This window comes from Pelophylax lessonae (assembly GCF_965119305.1).
Source record: "Pelophylax lessonae genome assembly, chromosome: 12".
Lineage (NCBI taxonomy): Eukaryota > Metazoa > Chordata > Amphibia > Anura > Ranidae > Pelophylax > Pelophylax lessonae.
Genome location: NC_138779.1, coordinates 176,786,986 through 176,812,914, shown reverse-complemented (window position 1 = coordinate 176,812,914; position 25,929 = coordinate 176,786,986). Strand labels below are relative to the sequence as shown.

General features: G+C 43.4%; 1 protein-coding gene across 1 annotated transcript in view; it reads left to right on the top strand.

Moving 5' to 3' along the window:
* The window catches only part of FUZ (fuzzy planar cell polarity protein), a 176,409-nt gene that overhangs the window by 141,940 nt on the left and 8,540 nt on the right, over nucleotides 1-25,929 (top strand). Inside the window, exon 10 of the mRNA XM_082273581.1 lies at nucleotides 17,565-17,663. Within this exon, the coding sequence (XP_082129707.1) occupies nucleotides 17,565-17,663 (99 nt within the window). The remainder of the gene's footprint in view (nucleotides 1-17,564; nucleotides 17,664-25,929) is intronic.

Genomic DNA, 25,929 nt, shown 5'->3' with positions numbered 1-25,929 from the left:
GGTTATATACCAGCTGAGAACAGCCCATGGGCCTAACCAAGTGTTTTTCGTTCTACCTAGTCCTACTCCTGGAGGAGGCAGTATAAACCAGTTGTTCTGATTTATGGAGCGCTGTGTCTGTCTCTTAACTCAGAGAAATTGATTTTTCGGTGAGTACAAAAATCCCATTTTTACCTACCTTAACTTGAATCTTGCATAGATCGCTCATTTGGCATTTTGAAGTGTGCAGGAAATGAGAAATGAAATAACCGCCTATGTGGAGCAGAGCTGTAGCATTCAAAACTGGGGAAATGTGCCCTGGGTTCTTAAAAGTTCACCATACACTATAGAATCTGATTGTACCATCTCCTTTAGATCAGTCATCAACTATGTAGTTCAAGGGCCTGCCTGATTGGATATAGAGTGATTGGCTAGATAGGAGACTGGTAAGGGTCCTTGCGACTGGTAAGGGTCCTTGCGACTGGTGAGTGTCCTTGCGACTGGTGAGTGTCCTTGCGACTGTGAGTGTGGTGCGACTGACTGGGCTGTGCAACTGAGTGTTGGGCAACTGAGAGTGTTGTGCGACTGACCGGCTGTGCGATTGTGAGTGTGGTGCAACTGAACCGGGCTGTGAGACTGTGAGTGTGTGCGACAGGAGTGTTGTGCGACTGACCGAGTGGTGCGACTGGGAGTGTCGTGAGACTGACCGGGCTGTGAGATTGTGAGTGTTGTGCAACTGAGTGTCAAGCGAGTATAGCGGAGTACCAGAGGGTGAGAAGGTAGCGTTAGGAAGCCAGGAAATAGCCACATAGGATAGACTTAAATTACTGAATCCCCATTAGATTAGATTAGTAGGTACAATGCCCGGCGGGTGTGGAGATGCGACTCGGTGTACATCTTGTGATATGTATGCGTTCCTCAGACATGTGATCGAGGGCGAATACAAATGCGCAAAATGTAAGCACGTTGCTTCCCTGGAAGCTCAGGTCCTGAATCTAGGGAAGCAGCTGGCAACACTGAGACGAATGTCCATACTGGAGGAGAGCCAGGATCGTACCAGTCAGGTGCAGACTGGGTTCTGCACAGAGGTGGGCGGAGTATTGGAGGTGCAGGCATCAGAGCAGAGTAGAGGGGTGACAGTGAGGAGGGGTAGAAGGGGACAAGGCAAGGAGGCTGATCCTGGGCTGGAGCACCCCAATAGATACGCCCCGTTGTGTGATGTTGGGGAAACCAGCCAGGGACCAGCATTGATGGAGCAGAGCGACGCCCCTAGCTGCCAGGGGAAGAACTCCTCCAGTGAGGCCGGGAGAAAGGGAAAGGAAAGACAGGTGTTGGTGGTAGGGGACTCAATTATTAGAAGGACAGACAGTGTAATCTGTGACAAAGACCGGGTGCGCCGAACAGTCTGTTGTTTGCCGGGCGCTCGGGTTCGGCACATCACGGATCTGGTGAACAGATTATTGGGTGGGGCTGGGGAAGACCCAGCTGTCATGGTACACGTGGGTACCAATGACATAGGCAGAGGAAGATGGAGAGTCCTAAACGATTTCAGGGACTTAGGCGCTAAGTTGAGGAGTAGGACCTCCAAGGTAGTATTTTCCGAAATACTACCTGTACCTCGAGCCACACCAAAGAGGCAGCGGGAAATTAGGGAAGTTAACGAGTGGCTGAGGAGCTGGTGTAGTAAGGAGGGTTTCGGGTTCCTGGAGAACTGGGCCGACTTCTCAGTCGGCCACCGGCTCTTTGGTAGGGACGGATTGCACCTAAATGGGGAGGGTGCAGCCGTACTGGGTGAGAGGATGGCCACAAAGTTACAGGGGCTTTTAAACTAGGCGACGGGGGGGAGGGTACAGATGTAGAATTAGCCAGTGGAAAGCAAGATTCAGAGGGCAGAAATGGGGGCATTAGTGGTAGGGTGTTCGGAGCTCCTAAACCCAGGGTGGGTATGGGGAAAAATCAAGAGAGCAGCCTAATAACAACAAATGAGGATATATGTAACCAATCAAAATTTTAGATTTTGTGGGGATAACTGAGACTTGGTTTGACAGCTCTCATGGCTGGATGGCGAGCATTCAGGGGTATTCCCTTTATCGCAGGGATAGAAAAGGTAAAAAAGGGGGAGGGGTATGTCTGTATATTAAGAACAGTATACAGGTAAATATGAGGGATGATATTAATAATGGAGCTATGGATGAGGCAGAATCCCTATGGGTAGAGCTTCAAAGGGAAGGCACGGTGGGGAAGGTAATATTGGGCGTATGCTATAGGCCCCCCAACCAGAGGGAGGAGGGTGAGGCGGACCTCATAATACAGATAGGATTGGCAGCAAGGATGGTAAATGTCATTATAATGGGGGACTTTAATTATCCAGATATAGACTGGGCAGAAGGAACCGCGCACTCAGCCAAGGCTAGGAAGTTCCTAAATGTTTTGCAGGACAATTTCATGGGTCAGATGGTGAATGCACCGACCAGAAACAATGCGGTACTTGACCTACTGATTACCAACGATACAGACCTGCTCACGGATATAGAAATATGGGACAACTTAGGTAACAGTGACCATAGGTCAATTGGTTTCAGGATTAATTACAGTAATAGGAAACACAAGGGTAATATAAGGGCACTGAATTTCAAAAGAGCCAATTTCCCTAAACTGCGCTCGCTGCTAGAAAATATCAAATGGGATAGAAACCTGGGAACAAAGAACACGGAGGAAAAATGGGAGTGCTTCAAGAGCATACTTAACAAGGGGATTGGCCAGTGCATTCCAAAGGGAAATAAATTTAAAAGAGCAAAACTAAACCCTGGGTGGCTAAACTCCAACATAAAAATGTATATTAGTGCTAAAGAAAAGGCCTTCAAAAAATACAAGACTGAGGGGTCATTGGCAGCATTTAAGCATTACAAAGAGTGTAATAAGAAATGTAAAGATGAAATCAGGGCGGCTAAAATAGAACACGAGAGACATATAGCGGAGGAGAGTAAAAAGAACCCCAAGAAGTTCTTTAAGTATATAAACAGTAAGAAAGCGAGGCCAGAACACATTGGCCCCATAAAAGATGATAAAGGAAATATGGCCACTGAGGACAGAGAAAAGGCGGAAGTGTTAAATAATTTCTTCTCTTCAGTCTTCACAAAGGAATCGGGGGGCTACACGAACCCAGCTTGTAAGGCCGAACTAAATAATACACCTCAGGAGGTGCCGCCATGGCTAACAGAAGATAGACTTAGAGCTAAACTAGAGAAACTTAACATAAATAAATCCCCGGGACCGGATGGCTTGCACCCGAGGGTTCTTAATGAGCTCAGCCAGGTGATTGCCAGACCATTATTCTTGATCTTTAAGGATAGTTTACAGACGGGTATGGTGCCAGCTGATTGAAAAAAGCCAACGTGGTACCAAGGGACCACATACAAGACTTTAGTAATGAAAACGGTATTATAAGTAGTAATCAGCATGGATTCATGAAAAATCGTTCGTGCCAAACCAATCTATTAACCTTCTACGATGAAGTGAGCTGCCACCTAGATAAAGGTAATCCTGTGGATGTGGTGTATCTGGACTTTGCAAAGGCCTTTGACACCGTTCCCCACAAACGATTACTGTACAAACTAAGGAAGGTAGGTATGGACCATAAGGTGAGTACCTGGATAGAGAACTGGCTCCAGGGGAGAGTACAGAGGGTGGTGATTAATGGGGAGTACTCGGATTGGGCGGGTGTGGAAAGTGGGGTCCCCCAGGGTTCTGTCCTGGGACCAATCCTCTTTAATTTATTCATAAATGATCTAGAGGAGGGGATATCTAGTACAATCTCAGTATTTGCAGATGATACTAAACTAGGCATGCCAATATCTTCTATGCAGGATGTGGAAACCTTGCAAGCAGACTTGAACAAAATAACGGGGTGGGCAACTACATGGCAGATGAGGTTTAATGTTGAAAAATGTAAAGTAATGCACTTGGGGGCCAGAAACCAGAAAGCAAGCTACTCACTAGGGGGGGGGGGGGAACCTCTGGGTGAGTCTAGGATGGAAAAGGACTTGGGGGTACTGGTAGACAACAAGCTTGGTAGTGGCATGCAATGCCAAGCCGCTGCAAGTAAAGCCAACAGAATACTGGGATGTATAAAAAAGGGGATTCACTCCAGAAATAAAGATATTATTCTCCCGCTCTACAAGACTCTGGTCCGGCCACATCTGGAGTATGCTGTCCAGTTCTGGGCACCGGTCCACAGGAAGGATGTGCTGGAACTGGAGAAAGTCCAGAGAAGGGCAACAAAAATAATTAGGGGAATGGAGGACATCAGCTATGAGGAAAGACTACAAGCACTGAACCTTTTTCTCTCTGGAGAAAAGACGATTGAGGGGGGATATGATATCAATGTACAAATACTGTACTGGTGACCCGAGCATAAGGAACAAACTATTCAGAGAAAGGAGATACAATAAGACACGTGGCCACTCACTAAAACTAGAGGAAAGGCGGTTTAACCTTAAAGTGTGTAAGGGGTTCTTCACTGTCAGAGCAGTAAGGATGTGGAATTCTCTTCCACAAGCAGTCGTATCAGCAGGGAGCATTGATAGTTTCAAAAAACTATTAGATGGACACCTTAAAGACCACAACATACAGGGGTATACAATGTACGGTTAAAAGCAAACACACACACGCATCATAGGTTGAACTGGATGGGCTGATGTCTTTTTTCAACCTCACTAACTATGTAACTATGTAACTATGAGATTGTTCAATCAGATTGTATACTGTATGGCCACCTTTATACACCTACAATTACTAGTTGTGCTTTAATTAACAGCACACCAAACACAGAAGCGCAAACACATTTTGCCATGAGAAAAACTGAGTGGCAAATGCTGCAAAATGCACAGTAAAAAACACGCAACCCACAACACGCTAAAATGTCCCATAAGCCACATGTTGCGCAGCCCATTGAAATCAACAGGCTACCCTATGCGTATCACAGGAAAAACAAGCCACAAAATGTGCGCTGCCACTATGCTAGATGTGAATGGGTCCTGAAAGTGAATTTGGTGCGTTAACACAAGAACAACGAGGCTCCATTCACATCTGTGCATTTTCTTGCACCTTAGAAACGCGCTGTACCAAAAATCACAGTTAAAAAAAAGCATCAAGCTCCGATCTAAAAAAAGAATTCAGAAGCTTTTGTATTACGATTGTTGTGTGTAGGGCAGCTTATTCAGGTGGATGGGCTGCCCTATGCGTGATGAGTGAAAATGATCCAAAACGCACATTTACAAACATCCGTGAAGACAGTGAGGTAAGTGTCTGTAGAGTTAATGGAAAGCTTTGATATTTTTGCAAAAGAAGTACATTAATGCTATATTGGTACATGGGAGAGCTGGAATTTAGAAAAAAAAAAGTGAAAAAGGGTGAACTTAGCCTTTAACCACTTAAGCCCCGGAAGATTTTACCCCCTTCCTGACCAGGGGGTATTTTGCGATTTGGCACTGCGTGACTTTAACGGACAATTGCGCGGTCATGCGACGAAGTACCTAAACGAATTTGACGTCCTTTTTTCCCCACAAACAGAGCTTTCTTTTGGTGGTATTTGATCACCTGTGCGATTTTTTTGATCATGCGCTATAAACAAAAAAAGAGCGTCAATTTTGCAAAAATAATATTTTTCACATTTTTTTTTTATATGAAATTCCCAAAAAAAAATGTAAAATCAAAATTTAAGATTTTCGGCCAATTTGTTTTTATGCTACATATGTTTGGTAAAAAAAATCGCAAAAAGCGTATATTGATTGGTTTGCGCAAAAGTTATCACGTTTACTAACAAAGGGAAAGATTTTTGTCATTTTTGTTGTTTTTTTTTTTAACGCGTAATGGCGGCGATCTGCGATTTTTTTTTTTTTTTGCAGGACTCCGACATTGGGGCGGACAGATCGGACCCTTGACTGACATTTTTGACACTTTTGGGGTTACCAGTGACATTACTGCAGTATCCAGTGCTATACATATGCACTGTTACTGTAAATTGACACTGGTAGTGAAGGGGTTAACTTTTTTTGAGAGGGAGGGGCTGTGTGTGTCCCTAGGGGCGTGATTCTAACTGTGATTGGCTGTGGCTTGAGGTGTAGGAACAATGATCAACGGTCCTACATAGTAGAACCGTATGATCACTGTTCCTACACAGGGGAGAATGACAGGCGGCTTGTTTACACTAGCTGCCTGCCTTTGAGCGGCGGACATCGGGTCCGCTGCTCACACGCGCGGGGGGGTCCGCGACCGCGCCTCCAGGCAAGTGGTTAAGGCAAAGGTTGGTCAAACCAAATATTGATTTGATTTAGATTTTTCTTCTCTTTATTGACTTTCCATTTTTGATTTAATTAAACTATTAACACTTGGCCCAGTGCTGTGTGTAACACACACACACTATATGAAAACTAAACATAGTAGATTATTTCTAAACACAAATCTAGGCTACATTTAAATTTTAATGTGGACTGTACTTGAATGTTAACCAACCTAAAGCTATGTTCCCAGTCCTGCTAGATGGATGAATAATAACTATTAAAAAGGCTGGCCACAGTTATTTGCTTGCTGATCACAAGTTGGAAAGCCTAAGCATGGCTCTGCTTATATGGAACATGACAGTAAGGGTCTGACTGATTACATGTACAAAAGTCTTAAGAAATGTGGAAGAACTGGAGGCAGCCTGGAACATTTTCTTCAGAAAAATTAATTACATCAGCCTTTGTTTAACATTCCCATTACATCCTTTACGTTTTTGTACCATCAGGTGTTGCTGGGTTCCTTTAGAGGAGGTTTTTACAACAGTCATGCTAGACTTTATGACCCAGCTAATCTGTGACCCTGATCACAGAGGCAGCAAACCTGGGAAAATTGTTTCTCTGTAGGCTCAGTGACTGATCTGCCTGTGACAATGGCTGCTTCCGAGCTTTCAGCTGTGAAATGTCTGCCTGATAACAATTCCCTGAAGTTGCTGATTGAGCTTTCCCTGGAAGAGGTGCAGTCTTCTGCTATTACATTTAAAGAGACAGTTTCGGCCCTTATAGCAGTGTTAATTTCGTCGACTAAACCCGACTAAAACGTTTTCGTCTACTAAATTAACACAATTTTAGTCGACTAAAATACGACTAAAACTAAAACAATTCAGATGACTAAAATACGACTAAAACTAAAATGGCATTTTAGTCATAAGACTAACTAAAACTAAATCAAAATTTGCTGCCAAAATTAACACTGGTGCATGCTCAAAGCTTAATACTGTACCATAAATAATAACATATTAGATTTTTCACTCCAGGACCAGCAGTAGTATATAATGAGTTTGGAAATTGTAGAGAAATGCTTAAATAATGCATTACAAATTACAATTGAACTACACCCATTCGATTATAGATAACTAAAATGAGTTTTAGTCGACTAAAATGTAGGACGTTTTAGTCGACTAAAATGTAGGACGTTTTAGTCGACTAAAATGTAGGACGTTTTAGTCGACTAAATACGACTAAAACTAAAACACTTACAGAAGACTAAATGGGACTAAAACTAAAATGCCATTTTAGTCCTAAGACTAAGACTAAAACTAAATTGAAATTTGCTGCCAAAATTAACACTGCCTTATAGATGTAATCTGCTATACCCTAAAGCTAGAAAATAAGTCTGTTGCTTCTAGTAGTGCTAAATCAGGTCCTGTGTCTTACAGGGCCACTAAGGCCACCTTCTCTACACACCCTCTGTTTGACTTGTTTCAGTATGAAGATTAAAAGAACCCTGATATGGTTTTTGTGCCTTCCAAATGCTTGTTGACACAGTACCTTCTTAGTAAGAAGTTTAGTCAGTCATCTTGATCAGACCATCTTTGGCCTCAGCAAGGCACATAATAATCCAGTGGAGGATGTCCCTTTACGGACCACAATAATGAGAGACTGTAATCCCTTTCTAGGGCCATGCTTTCTTTGGCAGGCTCCAACTTGCACCTGGTTCTGGCTGTAGTTCTATGCCAGATCTTTGCTAGAACAGGGCTCAATGGGTTAAATCCCTTAACCACTGAGTAAATAGATACCAATCATGTTCAGACTCAAAACTGCATACATCAGTAAAATGCTCTAGGGGAGCGGGCCTGCTTTAAAGTTTTTTTTTATTTATTTTATTAAAATTTAATTTTTACTGATTTTATTTTCCTTAATTTAACGTTATGGTTATCTCAAGGGGCTAACAAACCCCTCATGTGACAGCATGGGCAGATGATGGGTATTCTTTTTGGAGACATCCGTGTTCTATTAGACCCCCAATGTGTCCCCTGCCCTTCACTGCAGCTAATCAGTCACAGACCATGCTTGATTAGCTGCATCCTTGGCTACAGTAGCCAAGGAATGACAGCTGTGGTCCTGGAAGTTAGAAAAAATACACGTCTCGGAGGTGATTGGGACCCCATACAAGTGATCAGGGGGCTGCTGATTTGCTTTTATCTGCAAGACCTTCAACATAACAAGGGGTTAAACATGATCTGACCTATGCTGACGTTGACCCTTCCTTGGCATGAAGATGCAACACCTCATTCCTGAGTGTTGGGGGACATCTGATGCCCTTTGTATATGCTTGGAAGACTCACATTCTCATAAAAAAAGAAACAAAAATAAACCCAAACAGGCCTACCTGCAAAAGAAGAGAGTGAATACTTACCCCTCCAACCATGGTGCAAGAATGCCACCCTGTCCAAGGGAATCCTCTGCCAAAGTCTTCTTGGAAACCAAAATTTCAGGGAGTGTCCATGTCCTGGAAACCCTGCTATTTTAAGCGGGTCCTTCTGTTGACCTCCACATCACTACAGGACACAATAGTACTGCAGAGGTCCCTGGGAGGTGATCAACAATATTGAATATGTCAGATACCCAGCGTACTACAATAAAGGATTCTCTTGAACAGAGCGCATTTTGGCAGTGCAAACAGTGGGAAAGTATTCAATCTCTTCTTTTGTAGGTAGGGCTGTTTTTTTTTATACTGGTCACTTTTATTTAACCACTTCTATACAGGGCAGATACACCCCCTTCCTGCCCAGACCAATTTTCAGCTTTCAGCACTCTCGCACTTTGAATGACAATTGCTCAGTCATGCTACACTGTAACCAAACAAAATTTTAATAATTTTTTTCACACAAATAGAGCTTTCTTTTGGTGGTATTTGTTAAAAACTGAGTTTTTTTCGTGATATAAGCAAAAAAAAAAAAAGCAAAACTTTTGCAAAAAAAAACAACACTTTTTTAGTTTCTGTTATAACATTTTGCAAAAAATTTATTTTTCTTCATACATTTGGGCCAAAATATATACTTCTACATATCTCTGGTAAAAATAACCCAAATTAGTGTATATTATTTAGTCTGTGTGAAAGTTATTGTCTAGAAGCTATGGTACCAATTACTGAAAATTGATCACACCTGATGTACTGAATGCCTATCTGTTTTCTTGAGGCCCTGAAATGTCAGCACAGTACAAATACCCCCCAAATTACCCCTTTTTGGAAAATAGACAGTCCAAGGTATTTAGTAAGAGGCTTGGTGAGTTTTTAAAGTTGTATTTTTTCCCACAATTCTTGGGAAAATGAAGAAAAACATTTTTTTCTTTTTTTTTTCCAACAAAGTTGTCAATTTCTAAGCTATTTCTAACAAATAGCATGTACACAGCAAAAATTACACTCCAAAATACATTCTGCTACTCTTTCGGAGTATGGTGATACCACATGTGTGAGACTTACACAGCCTGGCCACAAAAAGAGACTTAACATCCAAGTAGCACCTTCAGGCATTCTAGGAGCATAAATACATATATAACTTTCTGACTACCTATCACACTTTTCGAAGGCCGTAGAGCACCAAGACAATGGAAACGCCAACAAAATGACCCCATTTTGGAAAGCAAACACTCCAACGTACATTCTATGAGGCATTATGAGTCTTTTGAACATGTCATCTTTTTCCACAAGTTTTTGGAAAATGTGGAAAAAAAATGAAAACCTATTTTTTTTTTTTTTTTTTTACACAAAGTTGTCAATTTATAGGCTATTTCTAACACATAGCGTGTACACAGCAAAAATTACACCCCAAAAAACATTCTGCCACTCCTCCTGAGTATGGTAATACCACATGTGTGAGACTTTAACAGCCTAGCCACATAGAGGGGCCCAACATCCAAGGAGCACCATCATGCATTCCAGGAACATCACACACATAAATTCCTGACAACCTATCATATTGTAGAAGGCCCCTAACACATAGCATAATACATACCAAAATACATTCTGCTGAGCAAAGGATAAACAAAAGATTACCTGTGGTTTTAGCAGTGCAGTGGTCCAGGCAGCAGGCAGGAACGTAGACAGCGACAGTGAAAGGATCGTCCAGGCAGCAGGCAGGAATACTGTCCATAGTCAGTACAGGTAGATATTGTCAGCACAGCCAAAGCATTGGTCCAGGTAGCAGGCAGGGATATGGTCAGCAGCAGCGAAAGGATTGTCCATGCAGCAGGCAGGAATACTGTCCATAATTAGTACAGACAGCAGGCAGAGATATGGTCAGTAAAGCCCAAGTATTGGTCCAGGCAACAGGCACATGTTCCATAAAAAGTAATGGGTCAGTGCAGGCAGAGATATTATCAGCACAGCCAAATTATTGGTCCAGGCAGCAGGCAGGACCATCAAGCTTAGGGCCTCGGTCGGGAAAGAATGGGGACAGGGGTAGAGGCTTCTCCCTCCCAAATCACTTTGAAGCCTCCGGACTCCAGACCCTGTTCCGGGATTGCAAAACCCTGATGAGGAAAAGAGGCTCGTATAGTGTAGTACCGTTGGTTAAAATCAAACGTTTTATTAGAAAAGTACTCGCATAAAAAAGCTGAATACAAGGCAATAGAACAGATAATCCCGTGCTGTTCCGCTGTAGCGGTGGTGCTCTTGCGGAGCGCAGTGTGTTCCAAGGAGCCAGGAAGTGACGCGGTGACGCACTTCCGGTTGCGTGGAACGCACTGCGTTCCGGAAGAGCACCACCGCTACAGCAGAACAGTACGGGATTATCTGTTCTATTGCCTTGTATTCAGCTTTTTTATGCGAGTACTTTTCTAATAAAACGTTTGATTTTAACCAACGGTACTACACTATACGAGCCTCTTTTCCTCATATATGTGTGTGTGTATATATGTATGTATGTGTGTGTATATATATATATATATATATATATATATATATATATATATATACCCGGAGCATCCTTGGATATAAAGTGGCCACGCTACCTTAAAGGAACCATGAGATAGGATACTGCGATCCTTAAGAGCCATATCCGGCCCAGATTACAGGCGTGTTACCCCTGTAGGGGTTAGGATTTTGGATAAGTGCGGTCCTGGGAGTGAGGGGAACACGTTTGACCAATCAAAACCACCACTCTTGGAGAGCCCTAGGATCGGTTTACATCACCTTAGTCACCAGTATATGCATTTTTTGGAACTACATTAATTTCCCCAGCACTGGATCACTTTCATGTGCGACTTGGGATGTTTGACTGTGCGATTTAATCTGAAAGTCGTGCTGAATTCCTTATAGCACGTAGTTACTTTATATGTGATTTGGCTATTTATTTATATCACCGTATTGATTATATATACTTTGTTTTTGATTTTTAGCACTTTAGCACTATGTCACTTTAATGGGATTCGTACATTTGAGTTAAAATTTATTTCACATTGGTGAATACGTAAATAGCTTGCTTTATCAGCACTTAGTCACTTTATATTGATCCCTTTGGGATCTGCACCTAGTCACATTTATTACCGCAGCACCTTTTGATATATTTATTACTGTACCACCTTCCATTATATTTTTTACATATTTTATGTTTTATTTATTTTATTACTTTTATATACATGCTTTTTATTGCTTTGAAATGTGTATTATCTCCAATTTACTGCATTGTGATCTTTAAGTGATATATTCTCGGATCCCATTCCCTCTACTTACCTTACCTACTCATCTATTAGCCATTTTTTGGGCACCGCCATTTACCTCTCCCATATCTCCATACTGCACTATACATCTTCCCCAGATTATAGATAGGAGGTAGGCTGCAGCCATTTCTTCTTCATTTTATCATATATATATATACTTAGTTTTATATCCTAGCGCAGAATTTTTTCTTTTTTTCTATTGGGATGTATGGCGCTGCTGGTGTCTGCCTGGTTTTTAGAGCGTCTTCTTTTAGGACGGACTGCTTCCTCCTCCGATTCGGTCCCTGATATAAAGCCTTCAAAGGGCTAGAATTCTGAACCAGATTCAGAACTGGAATCGGACAGTGAGAGCTCCCCGCTGCTCTCATCCATTAGGGTTAGAAATTGATATGCCTCTACGGCAGTGAAAACTTTTTTGGACTTGGACATGGTGGCTGTATGAAGGGTGACAGGTACTCTGATGGGCAGGTGACAGGTGCTCGGGTACTGATGAGCAGGTGGCAGGTACTCAGGTACTTTGACAGGCAGGCTGGCAGGTACTCTGATGAGCAGGTGGAAGGTACTTGGATACTTTGATAGGCAGGCGGCTGGTACTCGGGTACTCTGATGGGTAGGTGACAGGTACTCGGGTACGCTGATGGGCAGGTGACAGGTACTCAGATGGGCAGGTGACAGGTACTCTGATGGGCTCCCAGATAGGTACTAGGATCAGCTGGTGACAGGTCCTCTTTATTTGGTGGGGCAATCAGGGCACAGTAGTATGCACAGTAAAGTGGTAACTCACTGTTTCCAGATCTCCTCCTCACACTGGATTGGTGTGTGAGGAGGAGAACCTGGTAACAGTGAGTTACCCCATCTTTGTTAACATTTGTGACCGGCTGTGATTGGACACAGCCGGTCACGTGGTAGAGAGCCAATTTCATTTTGATCGGGGATGGGCTCTGTCCAAGGGACAAGCCTCGTCCCTGATTGCCGCGCATTGCGGCGAGAACGAGCGGCTTGAACTGGAACCTCTCGTGATCGGCTGTGATTGGACACAGCCTATCACGTGGTAAAAAGCCAGTTTCATTTGCTCTTTACCTTGATCGGGGATGGGCTCTGTCCGAGGGACACGCAGTAGTGGCGAGAACGGGCGGATGTCATATGACGGCTGCCCGGATCGACGGAGTGTTCCTGCCAGCGTCATATGACTATGGGCCGGTAAGAAACTGGTTAAATGAGCTCCCAGAAATGCCATGGGTATTGCAGGGACAGAAATTGAAGTGGAATCTTCCAAAGAAGAACACAAACAGTGGAACTAAGGCAGGCCATAGATGATTCGATTTTCTTTCCTGCAGCCATAGCTTGCAGGAAAGAATATTGCTCGATTTCCCCCATCAACACTATCGGTGTTGATGGCGGAATCCCTCCTGCGGCACCATTGTGTTTTCCTGGCAGGGGGAGCCGAACCTGCCAGGAGAACACAGTGATTATTGCTAGCAGCTATAGCCACTGGCAATAATCGCATCCTAAAAATCCAACATGCCTGCCCATAAATAGTTTAAATGTTGGCCAGTCCCTGCTGAACCGGCCAAGATTCAAACCGTCTATGGCTGACTTAACTGGATAGACAATTTAAACCTTTACATTCTATAAAAAAAAAAAAAGAATTCACACATTTTCTTATTAACAGCAGCACAATTCAGGCTAGTGATGCACACCTAAAAAAAAAAACCTTGTGCTTTTTATTATTTATATTTAAAACCACATACATTTTCTAGCTTACATTAAAACACTTAAGAAAAAAAAAAAAATTAAAGCAGGAGCAATTACTGGATCTTTCCTCAGTCCATCCCAATATAATTAGAGCTTCTAGCACTGAACTTTCAGCTCTTTTCTCTTTCCTTTGCTAGTCTCTATCTCCAATTTATCCTCTTTTTTTTTTTTTTTTTCATATTTATTAGAAGTACTGTACATCTCTCAGTGTGATGGCCACTAAATGGCTATAAATATCCATTTTTATGAAGGTAGCAACGATTGCCGCAGCAACGTATTTCTTTACAACAACGCACAGACTGCTTGTGGTTGGGATACTGTGCATATGTAATCTTACACATCTACACCATGGAACAATTTAACCTGCATTGAATGAGCACAATATTACCATTGTCTTGGTGTATCGTAGATAAATTCAGTAATGCATAATCCTGTAACCATAAAATTGGTTATTACGGGTTACTTACAGGTTAGGTGGGACGAGCCTACGTCTAAATTAAGTGCTTCATGCTTCAGAAACTATTGTGCTTTACGGGTTTTCTTTTTTGCGCTTGGTGAATAAAACTCTGTATCAAGTTTTAGAAGGTCAATTTTAGAAACCATAGTGGTTTTCCACCTGTCTCCAGTAAGGTTCAAAGCTTCCATGGACTATTGCAAATAGGGTATAAAGAGTTGAAATCTGGTTAATGGCTGTGAAGAGCTATGGACAGGTCCTCGTACTGATTACTTTAATAAGTAGGGCATATTGCCCTCTAGTATCTACTAAAACCAGCACTGGAGTTGAAGAATTGAAGTTTGAATCTTACTGGGGGTATTGGATGATGTAAGCTGTTTGAGATGATTCCTGCCCAGATATTTTGATTTGTTTTAAAGTGGTTCTAAGGGATGAAGGCTTTTTATCTTCATACATTTTATGCATGAAGGTAAAAAACCTTCAGTATGCAGCTTTCCCCACTGCCCCCTCCCAGTACTTACCCAAGTCCGATCACGATCCAGCAATGTGCATGTGCTGCCCTGATGGGTCTCTGCCTCCTGATTGACTGAGAGACAGCCATTTGCTCCCACTCCCACAGCCCCCAGCCAGTGAGGAAAGAGCAGGGGGCGGGGCCGAGCCCCATTATGTGTGTCTTATGGACACACGGAGTGGGGCTCAGAAGCGAGCACGCATCAGTGCCCCCATAGCAAGCAGCTTTCTGTGAGGACACTTGGAGAAGAGGAGGGGCCAGGAGCGGAAAGTATAACATATTTGTTATTTTTAAAACATAGTTAAATATTTGGTACTTGGCTTCTGAGAAAATGTTAAGTAATGCACTTGGGGGATAAAAATATGAATTCAAGTTAGCCACTTGGAGGAGAGCCTCTGGGGCAATGGAGAGTGAAAAAGATCTGGGGGTCCAAGTGGATCACAGACTCAGCAACAGCATGCGAGGCCAGCAGACTGCTAGTATGCATTAATAAGGGTATTTACTTAAAACTAGAGTTCCACCACTTTACAAAACCCTGGTCCAGCCACGTCTTGAGTTTGCCATCCAGTTCTGGTCACCAGTCCTCGGGAAGGATTTGCTGGAAGTCCAGAGAAGGGCAACAAAGCTAATAATGGGGCTGGAGGACCTCAGTTATAAGTAACGACTACAAACATTAAACTTATTCCACCTGCAGAGGAGGACTTTAACCACTTCAGCCCTGGAAGGATTTGCCCCCTTTCTGACCAGGCCCTATTTTGCGATTCGGCACTGTGTTACTTTAACGAACAATTGTGTGGTCGTGCGATGCTGTACCCAAATAAAATTGACGTTTTTTTTTTCCCCCACAAATAGAGCTTTCTTTTGGTGGTATTTGATCACCTGTGCGATTTTTTTTTTTTTTTAATTTTTGCGCTATAAAAAAAAAAGAGCGACAATTTTTTGAAAAAAAAAAAAAAAAAACAATATTTTTCACATTCTGCTATGACATTCTCAAAAAAAGAAAATTTAAAAGTCAAACTTTTTTTTACATTTTAGGCCAATTTGTTTTCTGCTACATATTTTTGGTAAAAAAAAAACGCAATAAGCGTATTTTGATTGGTTTGCGCAAAAGTCGTTTACTAACTACGGGAAAGATTTGTAATTTTTTTTTTTTTTACTAGTAATGGCGGCGATGTGTGATTTTTTTTTTTGCGGGACTGGGACATTCTGGCGGACAGATCGGACCCCTGACTGACATTTTTGACACTTTTGGGGGGACCAGTGACATTACTACAGTAATCAGTGCTAGGAATATGCACTGCTACTGTAATAATGCCATTGGCAGGGAAGGGGTTAACACTGTTGGTGATCAAGGGGTTAAATGTATGCCTCATGCTTACTGACGTGTGTGGAGGAGTGGGGGTTCTGTGACAGACACAATTGCAGGTTCAGCTATGCTGAATCTAGTGATCCCTGCCTGTCTGTCACGGAGAAGATCCGCTTGCTTTGTTTACATAAGCAGGCGGGTCTTCTCACAGTTTCCCTGACGATCGGGGGAGGGAGGCGGCGATCGCCACCTCTCCTCCCCGGGCCCGACTCGCTGGACCCACTGCCACAGTAGGATTACTGTGAGCAGTCGGCAAGTGGTTAAAGTGGTTGTAAAGGTTAGTTTTTTAAATGAATATAATAAACAAGTTATACTTGCCTACTTTGTGCAGCGGTTTTGCTCAGAGCGGCCCCAAACCTCCTCTTTCTCATGTCCCCTGCCAGCTCTTTCGGCTTCTTATCCTTCCTTCTTAATACCCTCATAGCAAGTTGCTTTCTATGGGGGAACTTGTGTGGGCTCAATCCCAAGGTGATCTGTGTGGGTTTATTGACGCACACAGTGCTGCCCAGCTGCTCTCTGCTGAGCCGATGTGAATAGAGAGAGCAGAGCTGCTACACTCAGGCACCTCGCTGGATCGAGATTATGCTCAGGTAAGCATTTGGGGGGGGGGGGCTGAAAATAGAAGGTTTTTACCTTAATCTAGAGAATGCATTAGGGTAAAAAAAAAAAAAACCTGAAGCCTTTTCAGACACTTTAAGAGGAGATATGATAGTGATATACGAAACTGGTGACTCTAGCATTGGGAGAAAGCTTTTATAATCGTTGGTCTCTAAAGAAGACATACTGCCACACAACGAAGTTAGGCAAGAACCAGTTCAGTCTTAAACAGTTTTAAAGCAGTGAGGATGTGCAATTCCTTTCCACAGTTGATGTTGTCAGTGGGGAGTGTAGACAAATTCAAAAACTTTTGGATGTGTTTCTTAGCGAGCACAATATACAGGGATATTGAGAATGGTTACATAGTTAGTGAGGCCGAAAAAAGACATCAGTCCATCCAGTTCAACCTATGATGTGCGTGTCTACTGTTAACCACACATTGTATACCCCTGTATGTTGTGGTCTTTAAGGTGCCCATCTAATAGTTTTTTGGAACTATCAATGCTCCCTGCTTATACGACTGTTTGCGGAAGAGAATTCCACATCCTTACTGCTCTTACAGTGAAGAACCTGCGTATTTTAAGGTTAAACCACCTTTCCTCTAGTTTTAGTGAGTGGCCACGCGTCTTATTGTATTTCCTTTCTCTGAATAGATTTTTCCATATGCTAGGGTTTCCAGTACAATATTTGTGGTGGTGGTGACACAAAAACACACACACACTCAAGTTAAACTGGATGGACTGGTGTCTTTATTCAACCCTATTATCTACGTAACATTTACCTGCATATCAATTTCCTTGCTTCAAAAATTGAGCAGTTAAAAAACTTCCCAAAAAAATTGTGTACAGGATTTTTAACCTCTGTTATTTCTGCCTCTTTGTCTTATATGTTGTCTTCTAGATATGAAATGTATACTGGAACAGCGGCGGGCAGCTCTCCGTTCATTTTATACTCTTGCCATGTCACGTTATTTCCGTCCAGACCACAATGATGGGAAAAGTGAGTTCTGCTTATCAAACCATTTATTTTAGTACCAACTGAGTGTTTGTTTATTAATATTCCACAGCTGTAATACAGTTACATAATATCCTAATCCAAAAAACTAAAAGGCTTCTTTCACACGGTCCGCCTCCGCAGGCGGATCCGTGTTGCTCAGCGGGGATCGATCCGCGATCCCCGCTGAGCCGGGCGGATGACAGCTCCGTCTCCGCTTGCAGAGCGGAGAGGGAGGTGTCTCAGCACCCGCTGCCCTCTATGGGGAATCGGAGGAGAGCGGACCGATTGTCCGCTCTCATCAGATCCGCTCCGCTCCGATTACTGAACGGATGGAAAAATAGGGTTTCTATCCGTCCAGATTTCAGCACAGGATCGGATGCGGATGGCAGCGGGTGTCAGCGGAGGTGACCTCCGCTGACACCCGCTGCCCCATAGAGCTGCATGGAGGATCCGATCAGATCCGCCTAAAAAACTGACAAGCGGATCTGATCGGACCGCCCGTGTGAAAGAGCCCAAAGAGCAATTGATATATAAACAGAACTTTATGTACTATATGTTTATTGACTTTGTTAAATTATTAAAATTACATATACTACAACACAAAGCCATATCTTAATTTAAAGAAATTGTAGAGTAATAGCTGTCTAGTGACACCACAAGATCATATGCACACGTTGACACCCTTCCTTAAAAAAAAAGACATAAGAGTTGATTTATTAAAAATGGAGAGTGCAAAATCTGGTGTAGTTCTGCATACAAACCAATCGGCTTAGTTTTTTGTCAAAGCCCAATTACTATGTAAATCTCCGCCATATTGTCTGTTCTTTTTAGCTTAGTAACTTTTGACTCTCCTATTTGTTAGAATGCCCTATGAGACTTTTTTTTTTTTTGCATAGTGATTGTTAGGTCATGCAAGGAAAACCTTCAGATTGTTCTAAGGTTATAATTCTTTTGTAAAATTTTTAAATTTTAATACTCCATACCTGCAATACAATTCCATAATTGTGTCTTAATTAATTGATGCCCTTGATAGTTACTAATGCCCCGGTGCTTTTCAGAGACCTGCCAATCTGATCACAAAATTATAGCTCTGCCTTCTATGTACTAAGCCACAGGTGTCAAACACAAGGCCCGCGGGCCGAATCCGACCCTCCAGGCCATTTTATGTGGCCCTCGCACCTCTCCTGTAGCTGCAGGAGAGCTAAAGTCCTCCTCTGGTCCTCCTTCAGACCCTGTACTTTCTACTTTCCAGCAATGCCTCAAGCTTCTTCCCAGCAGCAGCAGCACAAGATAAGGGGGGCGGACTCAACTTCTGATGGTGGAGAGGCTCTTGACGTCCTACGTAAGGATAGGGGATGCTCTTGATATCTAGCCTTACAGATACAACTGGCCCTTTTGAAGGCAATCATAATGCTGATGCGGCCCGCGATTAAATTGAGTTTGACACCCCTGTACTAAGCTCTACTAACACTGCTTCTTTTACACATAATATTCTCTAACTTTGCTGGCCATAGCAGATTTTTATGAAACTTTCTAAAAAAAAATATTACAGTTTATCGACTTAAAAACCTTTTCCATCCGTTTTAAACTGTTTTAAACAAAGTATTTGCAGCATTTTCTAAAAGAGCATAGCACACTCGTTGCCTAATTTAAACCTTTGACCTGAGAATGTGCATGTGTAAAATTATGGGTCTGTGCTGCTGAACCATGTAGGTTTTATTATTGGGAGGTAAAAAAAAAAGGGAGGGGGTCATTGCTTGGGTTTTTTTGCCTGGATTATAACTTTCCTGCCAACAGCACTGGCGAGTTCTTGTACCCGCTCAGCTTTATGCCCTCTCTGCTCTTCATCTGCATGCTGCACTCTCCTCTCTTTGCTCTTCTTTGTCGAAGAGCTTATCCTTAGCTCCTGTTTTTTTAGCAGTATTGGAGGCTTTTTAGGCTTCATTCACACTTGCCTGCCACTAAATGCAAGAACCCTAGCGAGGGGCAGCCCCATTGAAAGCAATGGGTGGCTGTCAGCTCTTGGAGCTAATCGCACCCACTCATATTTACTTTCTCACGTGGAATTACAGTTGTGCTCATAAGTTTACATACCCTGGCAGAATTTGATTTCCTGGCCATTTTTCAGAGACTATGAATGATACCACAAAAACTTTTCTTTTACTCATGGTTAGTGTTTGGCCGAAGCCATTTATTATCAATCAACTGTGTTTGCTCTTTTAAATCATATTCTCTGAAAAATGGCCAAGAAATCATAAATTCTGCTAGGGTATGTAAACTTATGAGCACAACTGTATATGCGAGTGATCGACACTGGAGGCACATAGTCTGTGTTCAGGGCTTATCACTTGCATGTGATCACAGCTTGAGCGATAACATGCATGTGGGCATTAATACAGTTCACGGTGCGTACACGCTATTCGGCCTCTTGCTTAAAAAACTCAGTACAGTGGGTTTTTTTTTTAACTCCTCTAAAATGCAGCCCATGTGTTGACAGTGTGCCTGTACACAAAGGCACGTAAACAAGTGCTGCGTATTTATGAGTGAAAAAAAAAATAATTTGAAAAATTTGTGTTCCAGGTCAGTATTTTGCATCGGTATGTGCAAATGCACACCTACGAGGGAATGTATTGTATGTGCAAATGCGTGCAACACAAATGCCTGAAATTCTGTCCATAAATGCTGATGCTCAAATATCAGTACTGTGCGCAAGAGGCCCTAGGTTTAATAGACAAAGACTTTGGGATTTATTCGCTTTATTTTGGTAACCTCTGCCATTTTGTCTCTAATGTTTCTTGGCAGGAGCATTTTACAGTTGGCAGTTTTTCTCCTCCTATCTAGACGTAGTCTCAGGCGGATGAAGTAAATGCTTCTCCTTTACCAAATGACACATTCTTACCCACTTTTTTTGCCAAAAACACACACAGTATGTTCTGCACTCCTGCTCCCATCCTTTACAGGGCAGACACAGGAACTCACCCAGAGGATTTTAGCAGCTCCTGTATCTGGACATAAAACACTATCTATTCTGACCTCCATTCTGTAATTATCTCCTCACTTAAGCCCCGTACACACAGGCTGAATGTCAGGCGGTTTCTAGTGAACCGGCCAACATTTATCCCATGTGCACTGCAACCGGTCCGACCGAAGCTGGCGGAAATGTTCTGCTAAACAGCGCTTTCATCCAATGGCTGAGAGCGCTGACCGGAGTGTTCAGGCGGGGGGGGGGGGGGGCTCCCGGGGGGCTCCCCCTGTCAGAAAACAATAGAACAGCAGGGAGGATTCACTGTACTAACATTGGATTATTAGTATAGTGGCACCTGACCTGAGCTGTCAGTTTTTCTCTTCCTTTCATTGACAGACACAGCTCCATATTCTTCACCATAGGGTTATGTTGCGGCCGCGACATAGACCCTCTGGACGGGGGCTGATCCGCGAGTTAAACACCTTGCAAGGTTGCATGCGGCCGGGTCTCGGGCTGAGTCGTAGCGTTCCTTCTGGCCAACTGCTCCCCCACTTCGGTGGCGAGGAGGTTCCTGTCTTGGAAGTGTTACCTGCACACTTCACTGGATAACTAAGTAAGTGCCCCCTCCTCTCTTTCCCTGGATATGATGTGGGTCGCGGGTAATCCCTGGGGTGGTCGGTCCCTCCGGGGTTTCTCTCCCCCTCCCCCCTTTTCCCTCCCTAGGCTGACATTGAGCTGGCTTACCTGCCTGTGCTCATGGGGAGGGGGGGATTTGGCTGGTGCCCAGGCTGTAAATGCCCCTGGCCTTGATGCCTGCAGGTGCGCTGCCCCCCTGCTGCCCTCAGTGGGCTTGCTATGGGGTGGGTTGTCTTCTTTGGATCCCCTTGGGATAGCTGGTGGGCCTAGGGGGCAGGTGGCCCTGTATCCGTGGGTTTTACAGCCTACTAGCTGGACCTTGAATGGGGCTGCTCCAGTTCCAGCGGCTGAAGCCGCCTTTGTACCCGGGACATCGGTCTCTCCTCTACTCCCCGGGCTAATTGTGGATTTCCCGCGGATCGCGCTCCCGCGGCTGAAACTTTAGGCTGCGCGGCCGAAAAGTTTAGGCCAACCCTACTAAGCCACCCCCTTCTGGTAGGGCGGCTCTGGGGAGAACAGGGTCTCAGGCAGGTTTAGCTGCTATGGTACTGTGGGGCACCCACCTTTCCCAGTGGACACTGCGGGGGTAGCCTGTCTGCGTGTCTCCCCCCCCCCCCTTAGGGGGTCAGTTTGCGGCCTCCTCTGTGGGCTTGATTGGTAGGGCACCCACGGGGGACCCCTTGCGGGGTCCTGTCAGTGGCCCCCCATTTTTTTGCGGGCCTCAGTTGACGTCCCCTGTGGGGGGGCTTCAGTTGAGGAACCCCTGTGAAGGGTAAGCATGGCATTGGACCTTGGCTTAGCAAATGCACCCCCCACCTGCCCTCTCCTGCCTGATCGGATCCTGCATCTGGTTCGATTGTTGCAGATAGGACCACCTTACGGGTCTGAGTTCATGTTTCCCTGACCCATCAGACAGTAAGGATGATTCCTCCATAACCTTCAGTTTCCAGAGGCCAGATAGCCAGATATGCTCTACGTCCTTTTATTCCCCTGACTCCTTTCAGGGTTCAGAAGGGTAGCCTCCTTGAGGATAATATGGAGGAAAGTATTGAGGACATTGATTTTGTAGCAAAGACCGAAGAGGATTTAAGAAGAATGTAAGAAGAAATCTGCTATTCCGATAATGGATCCTGCCATTTTAGATCTCCATAGACACCGTACAGCTCCTATTGAGGCAGCTCCCTCGTTTAGGGATTCCGTTGATAGATCTTGGAGCCCTCTTAAATACCTTATTTGGTTTTTCAGGTCCTGCCCTGCAGTCAGTTATTGCTGCCATAACTATTTGCAAGACTATTGTTAACTGGACAAGACCCATGAATAGACACCAGGAACCTGTCTTCGGAGACCCTGCTCTTTTAGAGCAATTATGGTTGATGCATTTTTGCGTTAATGTTCTAGAAAATGTAGTTCACCAAGTGTCTATAATGTCCTTTATCTCTGTGCATATGTGCAGGATTTTGTAGTTAAAGAACAACTCTAGGCAACATTTTTATTTTCCCATGCAGTGGGGCTGTGCTTTGTCCAAAGCTATAGTCACCTGAACCTTAAATACTCTGGAAAACCACACTACCCCCACATCCAGTGGACTGCTGCCTTCGCATACAGTGTTGGTCTATGGGCATGATGACATTAGGAACAGCCTATTCACAAGACCACTAGTGGTCAAGGACTGGTCTTGCACTTGGAGGATTGTGAATTAGGTAAGTGTATCTCCACTCTGCCATCCCCTAGACAAAAACAAGCAGCTAACCTTGAAGTGCGGGCATAACCCATGCAGTGCAGTGCCCATAGTTTTTTTTTTTTTTTTAAGTTCCATTTAGCAAAAAAAAATGTTTCACTCTACTCAGGTGTCACCTTCAAAACCAAGGCCTAACACCTTTAGTTGTAAGCCCTGGACTCCCAAGTCCACCAAGCCTGCCTAATGAAGGGAAGCCCCCACTCGGAAACATCTGTTGAAGTTTGCACCAGTCTAGATTGAATATGTCCCAGACCTTTGGGTCCAGTCTGTTCAAAGGTATACAAAATAGAATTTCTTTCCATGCTCCTCTTCGCATTTTGATTTCCAGTCTGAAAGTTTCAGGTGATAAGAAAGTAGATTTAATGATAGCCTTGATTTAATGATAGCCTTGTATCAGCTTTGGGCACAAGTAGTAGTTGCACCAGTTCCTTCAGAAGAATACTTTCAAGGTTCCCATTCACAGTTCCAAAACCAAATTTTGGGGCATCCACCCTATAGTGACCTTAAAATGTTTAGGCAGATTTCGTTGTGTACCAAAATTCTGGATGGTATAAATGAGATCCGTCATTACTTCTTAATGGACAAGGAGAATGTCTAGCATTAGTACGCATAGAAAATGCATATCTCTAGCTTGAACCTGTGTAATTATGCATGTTTCATATCTATGGGATGCCCGTGGAATCTGGAGATTACTGTAGTATGCACCACTTCTTCAATGATCTTTACTATCTTCTGGGAAACATGTTCTAAAACAAAGACATTTTAACTCAACGTAACGTAGAGGATGATGGCTATACGAGAATCAGTAGGTGGCAGCAAAACACTTAGAGATAATGTACATGGTTAGGATACATAAGAGCAGAAGATCCTAGGAGCCGCACATCAGAATAAGACCTGTTGTGTTTATACAAGTGGCAGTCTCAGCCTGGACCCCTGCCAGGTCAGTTTTCCCACTGGAACTTACTCATGGGAAATGCAATGCATGGCTCAAAAAGTAGCATGAGCTTCTTTTGGGTGAAAGCGTCTCATGTTGCAATTTGCCACGATTGCAGGGATTTACCTCACGACAACCATGGCAAAATAGCAGCACGATTGGGATGCCATTGGCATGCCATTATAAAGAAACAAGAAATGGGCAATTTGGGACTTTATATGAGAACTGGCGAGCACTGCACAGTGTCTCCATCCCTGTGAATAGTCAATTGAAAAGCAAGATGGGATAAATGAGGGTGTGTGAAAAACAGCCGATCCCTAGTTTGAAATACTTACCCACCAGTCTGCTAACAAACCAAAATAAACCTGTCTAACAAATAAGTTAAAAGCAGGAGTTTAGTTAACACATATTTGCAAATGCATGCGGAAGCTGCAAGGCCAGCGACAAGGCATCCTGCGTACTTGCAGAACCTAACACTAAATAACACTGCTCAACCTGAGTGTATAAGTGTCTTCACAAAGGGAAGTACATGCTTGCTAATAGATGGATTGGAAACAGATGGGATTGGAGACCGCCCAATCCTCCCCCACCTGCTCCAATCCACGACTGGCAACGAAAAACGCATGGCTGCACAGAAAAGCCATGGGGTGCAAACTAAATGTGATCAGCTGGGAGACACACACCCCCATCCCTTTAGTAAAGATGCCATAGGCAAATTGGGACTTTGAGTGAGACACCCGCCTGTAAAGCAAGCGTCTCCATCCCTAGTAAGATACAAGAAATGGGCAATGCCATTATAAAGAATGCCATGGCAATCGTGTCCCGCGTTTTGCAGCCATTTGAAATTGCGGAGTGGAATTGTAGCGATTCCGCCCGCAATCATATGTGAATGCAGCCTTACAAAACTTAGAAGTCCAACTAGAAACCGAGTATTTTTTGTTTCTACATTTTATTTTGTATTTATTGTCAAAAACATATTTGGTTGTCCAAGAAACTGATATATGTATTGATCTGGTATCAGAACTAACAATGCATGCACTCACTAATCAAAAAGCCTATATAGCTGAAATGTGCTGTGGTCCACAATGGAGTAGTAAAGTGTGGGATCTCAAGTGGTTAACACACAGTTACATATTATACACTGTATCAATAAGGAATTTCCATGGTATATTCTGACATGTCCATTAACTGTATTTATGGACCTGGGTGTAACTTCACAATGACTGGAATCCACATTTGTTGCAGGATGCAAATTATTATATACCATAGTAATCGGACACCACTGTAGCTTGGGTTAACCGGTAACTATATTGCTCACGTGTAGTTGCAGTTAAAAGTACAGGAATCCAGGCTAGAATGTCCTGACAAAAGTCTGATGTGCTCTAGGCAAACATTCAATTCAATAATAAATTTAATGCACCTTACGTTTTGCATCCTCTGAAAGTGTAGGGGCTTCAATTGTAGTAGTAGCTGAAGAAATACAAGAAGAAAACATAGGGCACCAACATAGTACATTGTCAAGGATACAATTTAATAGATGAAAAATTATATGTGTTGTTATGTGCTCCAAAAAGTGACCAGCATTACAGTGGCCATGGTGGGGAAGATTTTGGTGAAGCTGTCCGGTACCATGGTCAGTGGTATAAGGCGATAAAGTCCTTCACTCCTCCGGTCCGGTATCAGTTCTGGGCAAATGGAACATTCCTGCATCCTGAATAACATAATCCATGATCCACGTCAAAGAGATACAAGTCTCCCACTTTCTGTTTATATTGGTTGCTAGGTCAAATGTTTCAGGGACTCCCTCCTTAAGCCTTGCAAATTACACTGTAATGGAATAGACCTGGGGGGTCTAATGGTGACACCTTCTAGCAGAGATTTCTTCATCCACATCAATGTGAATGGAGGAATCTGTTGGGTTCTTTTTTTTCATTCAGCACACAGGCTGCATGAAAAAAAAAAACCTTACAATATATGCCCAGCAAGGACCAGCAAC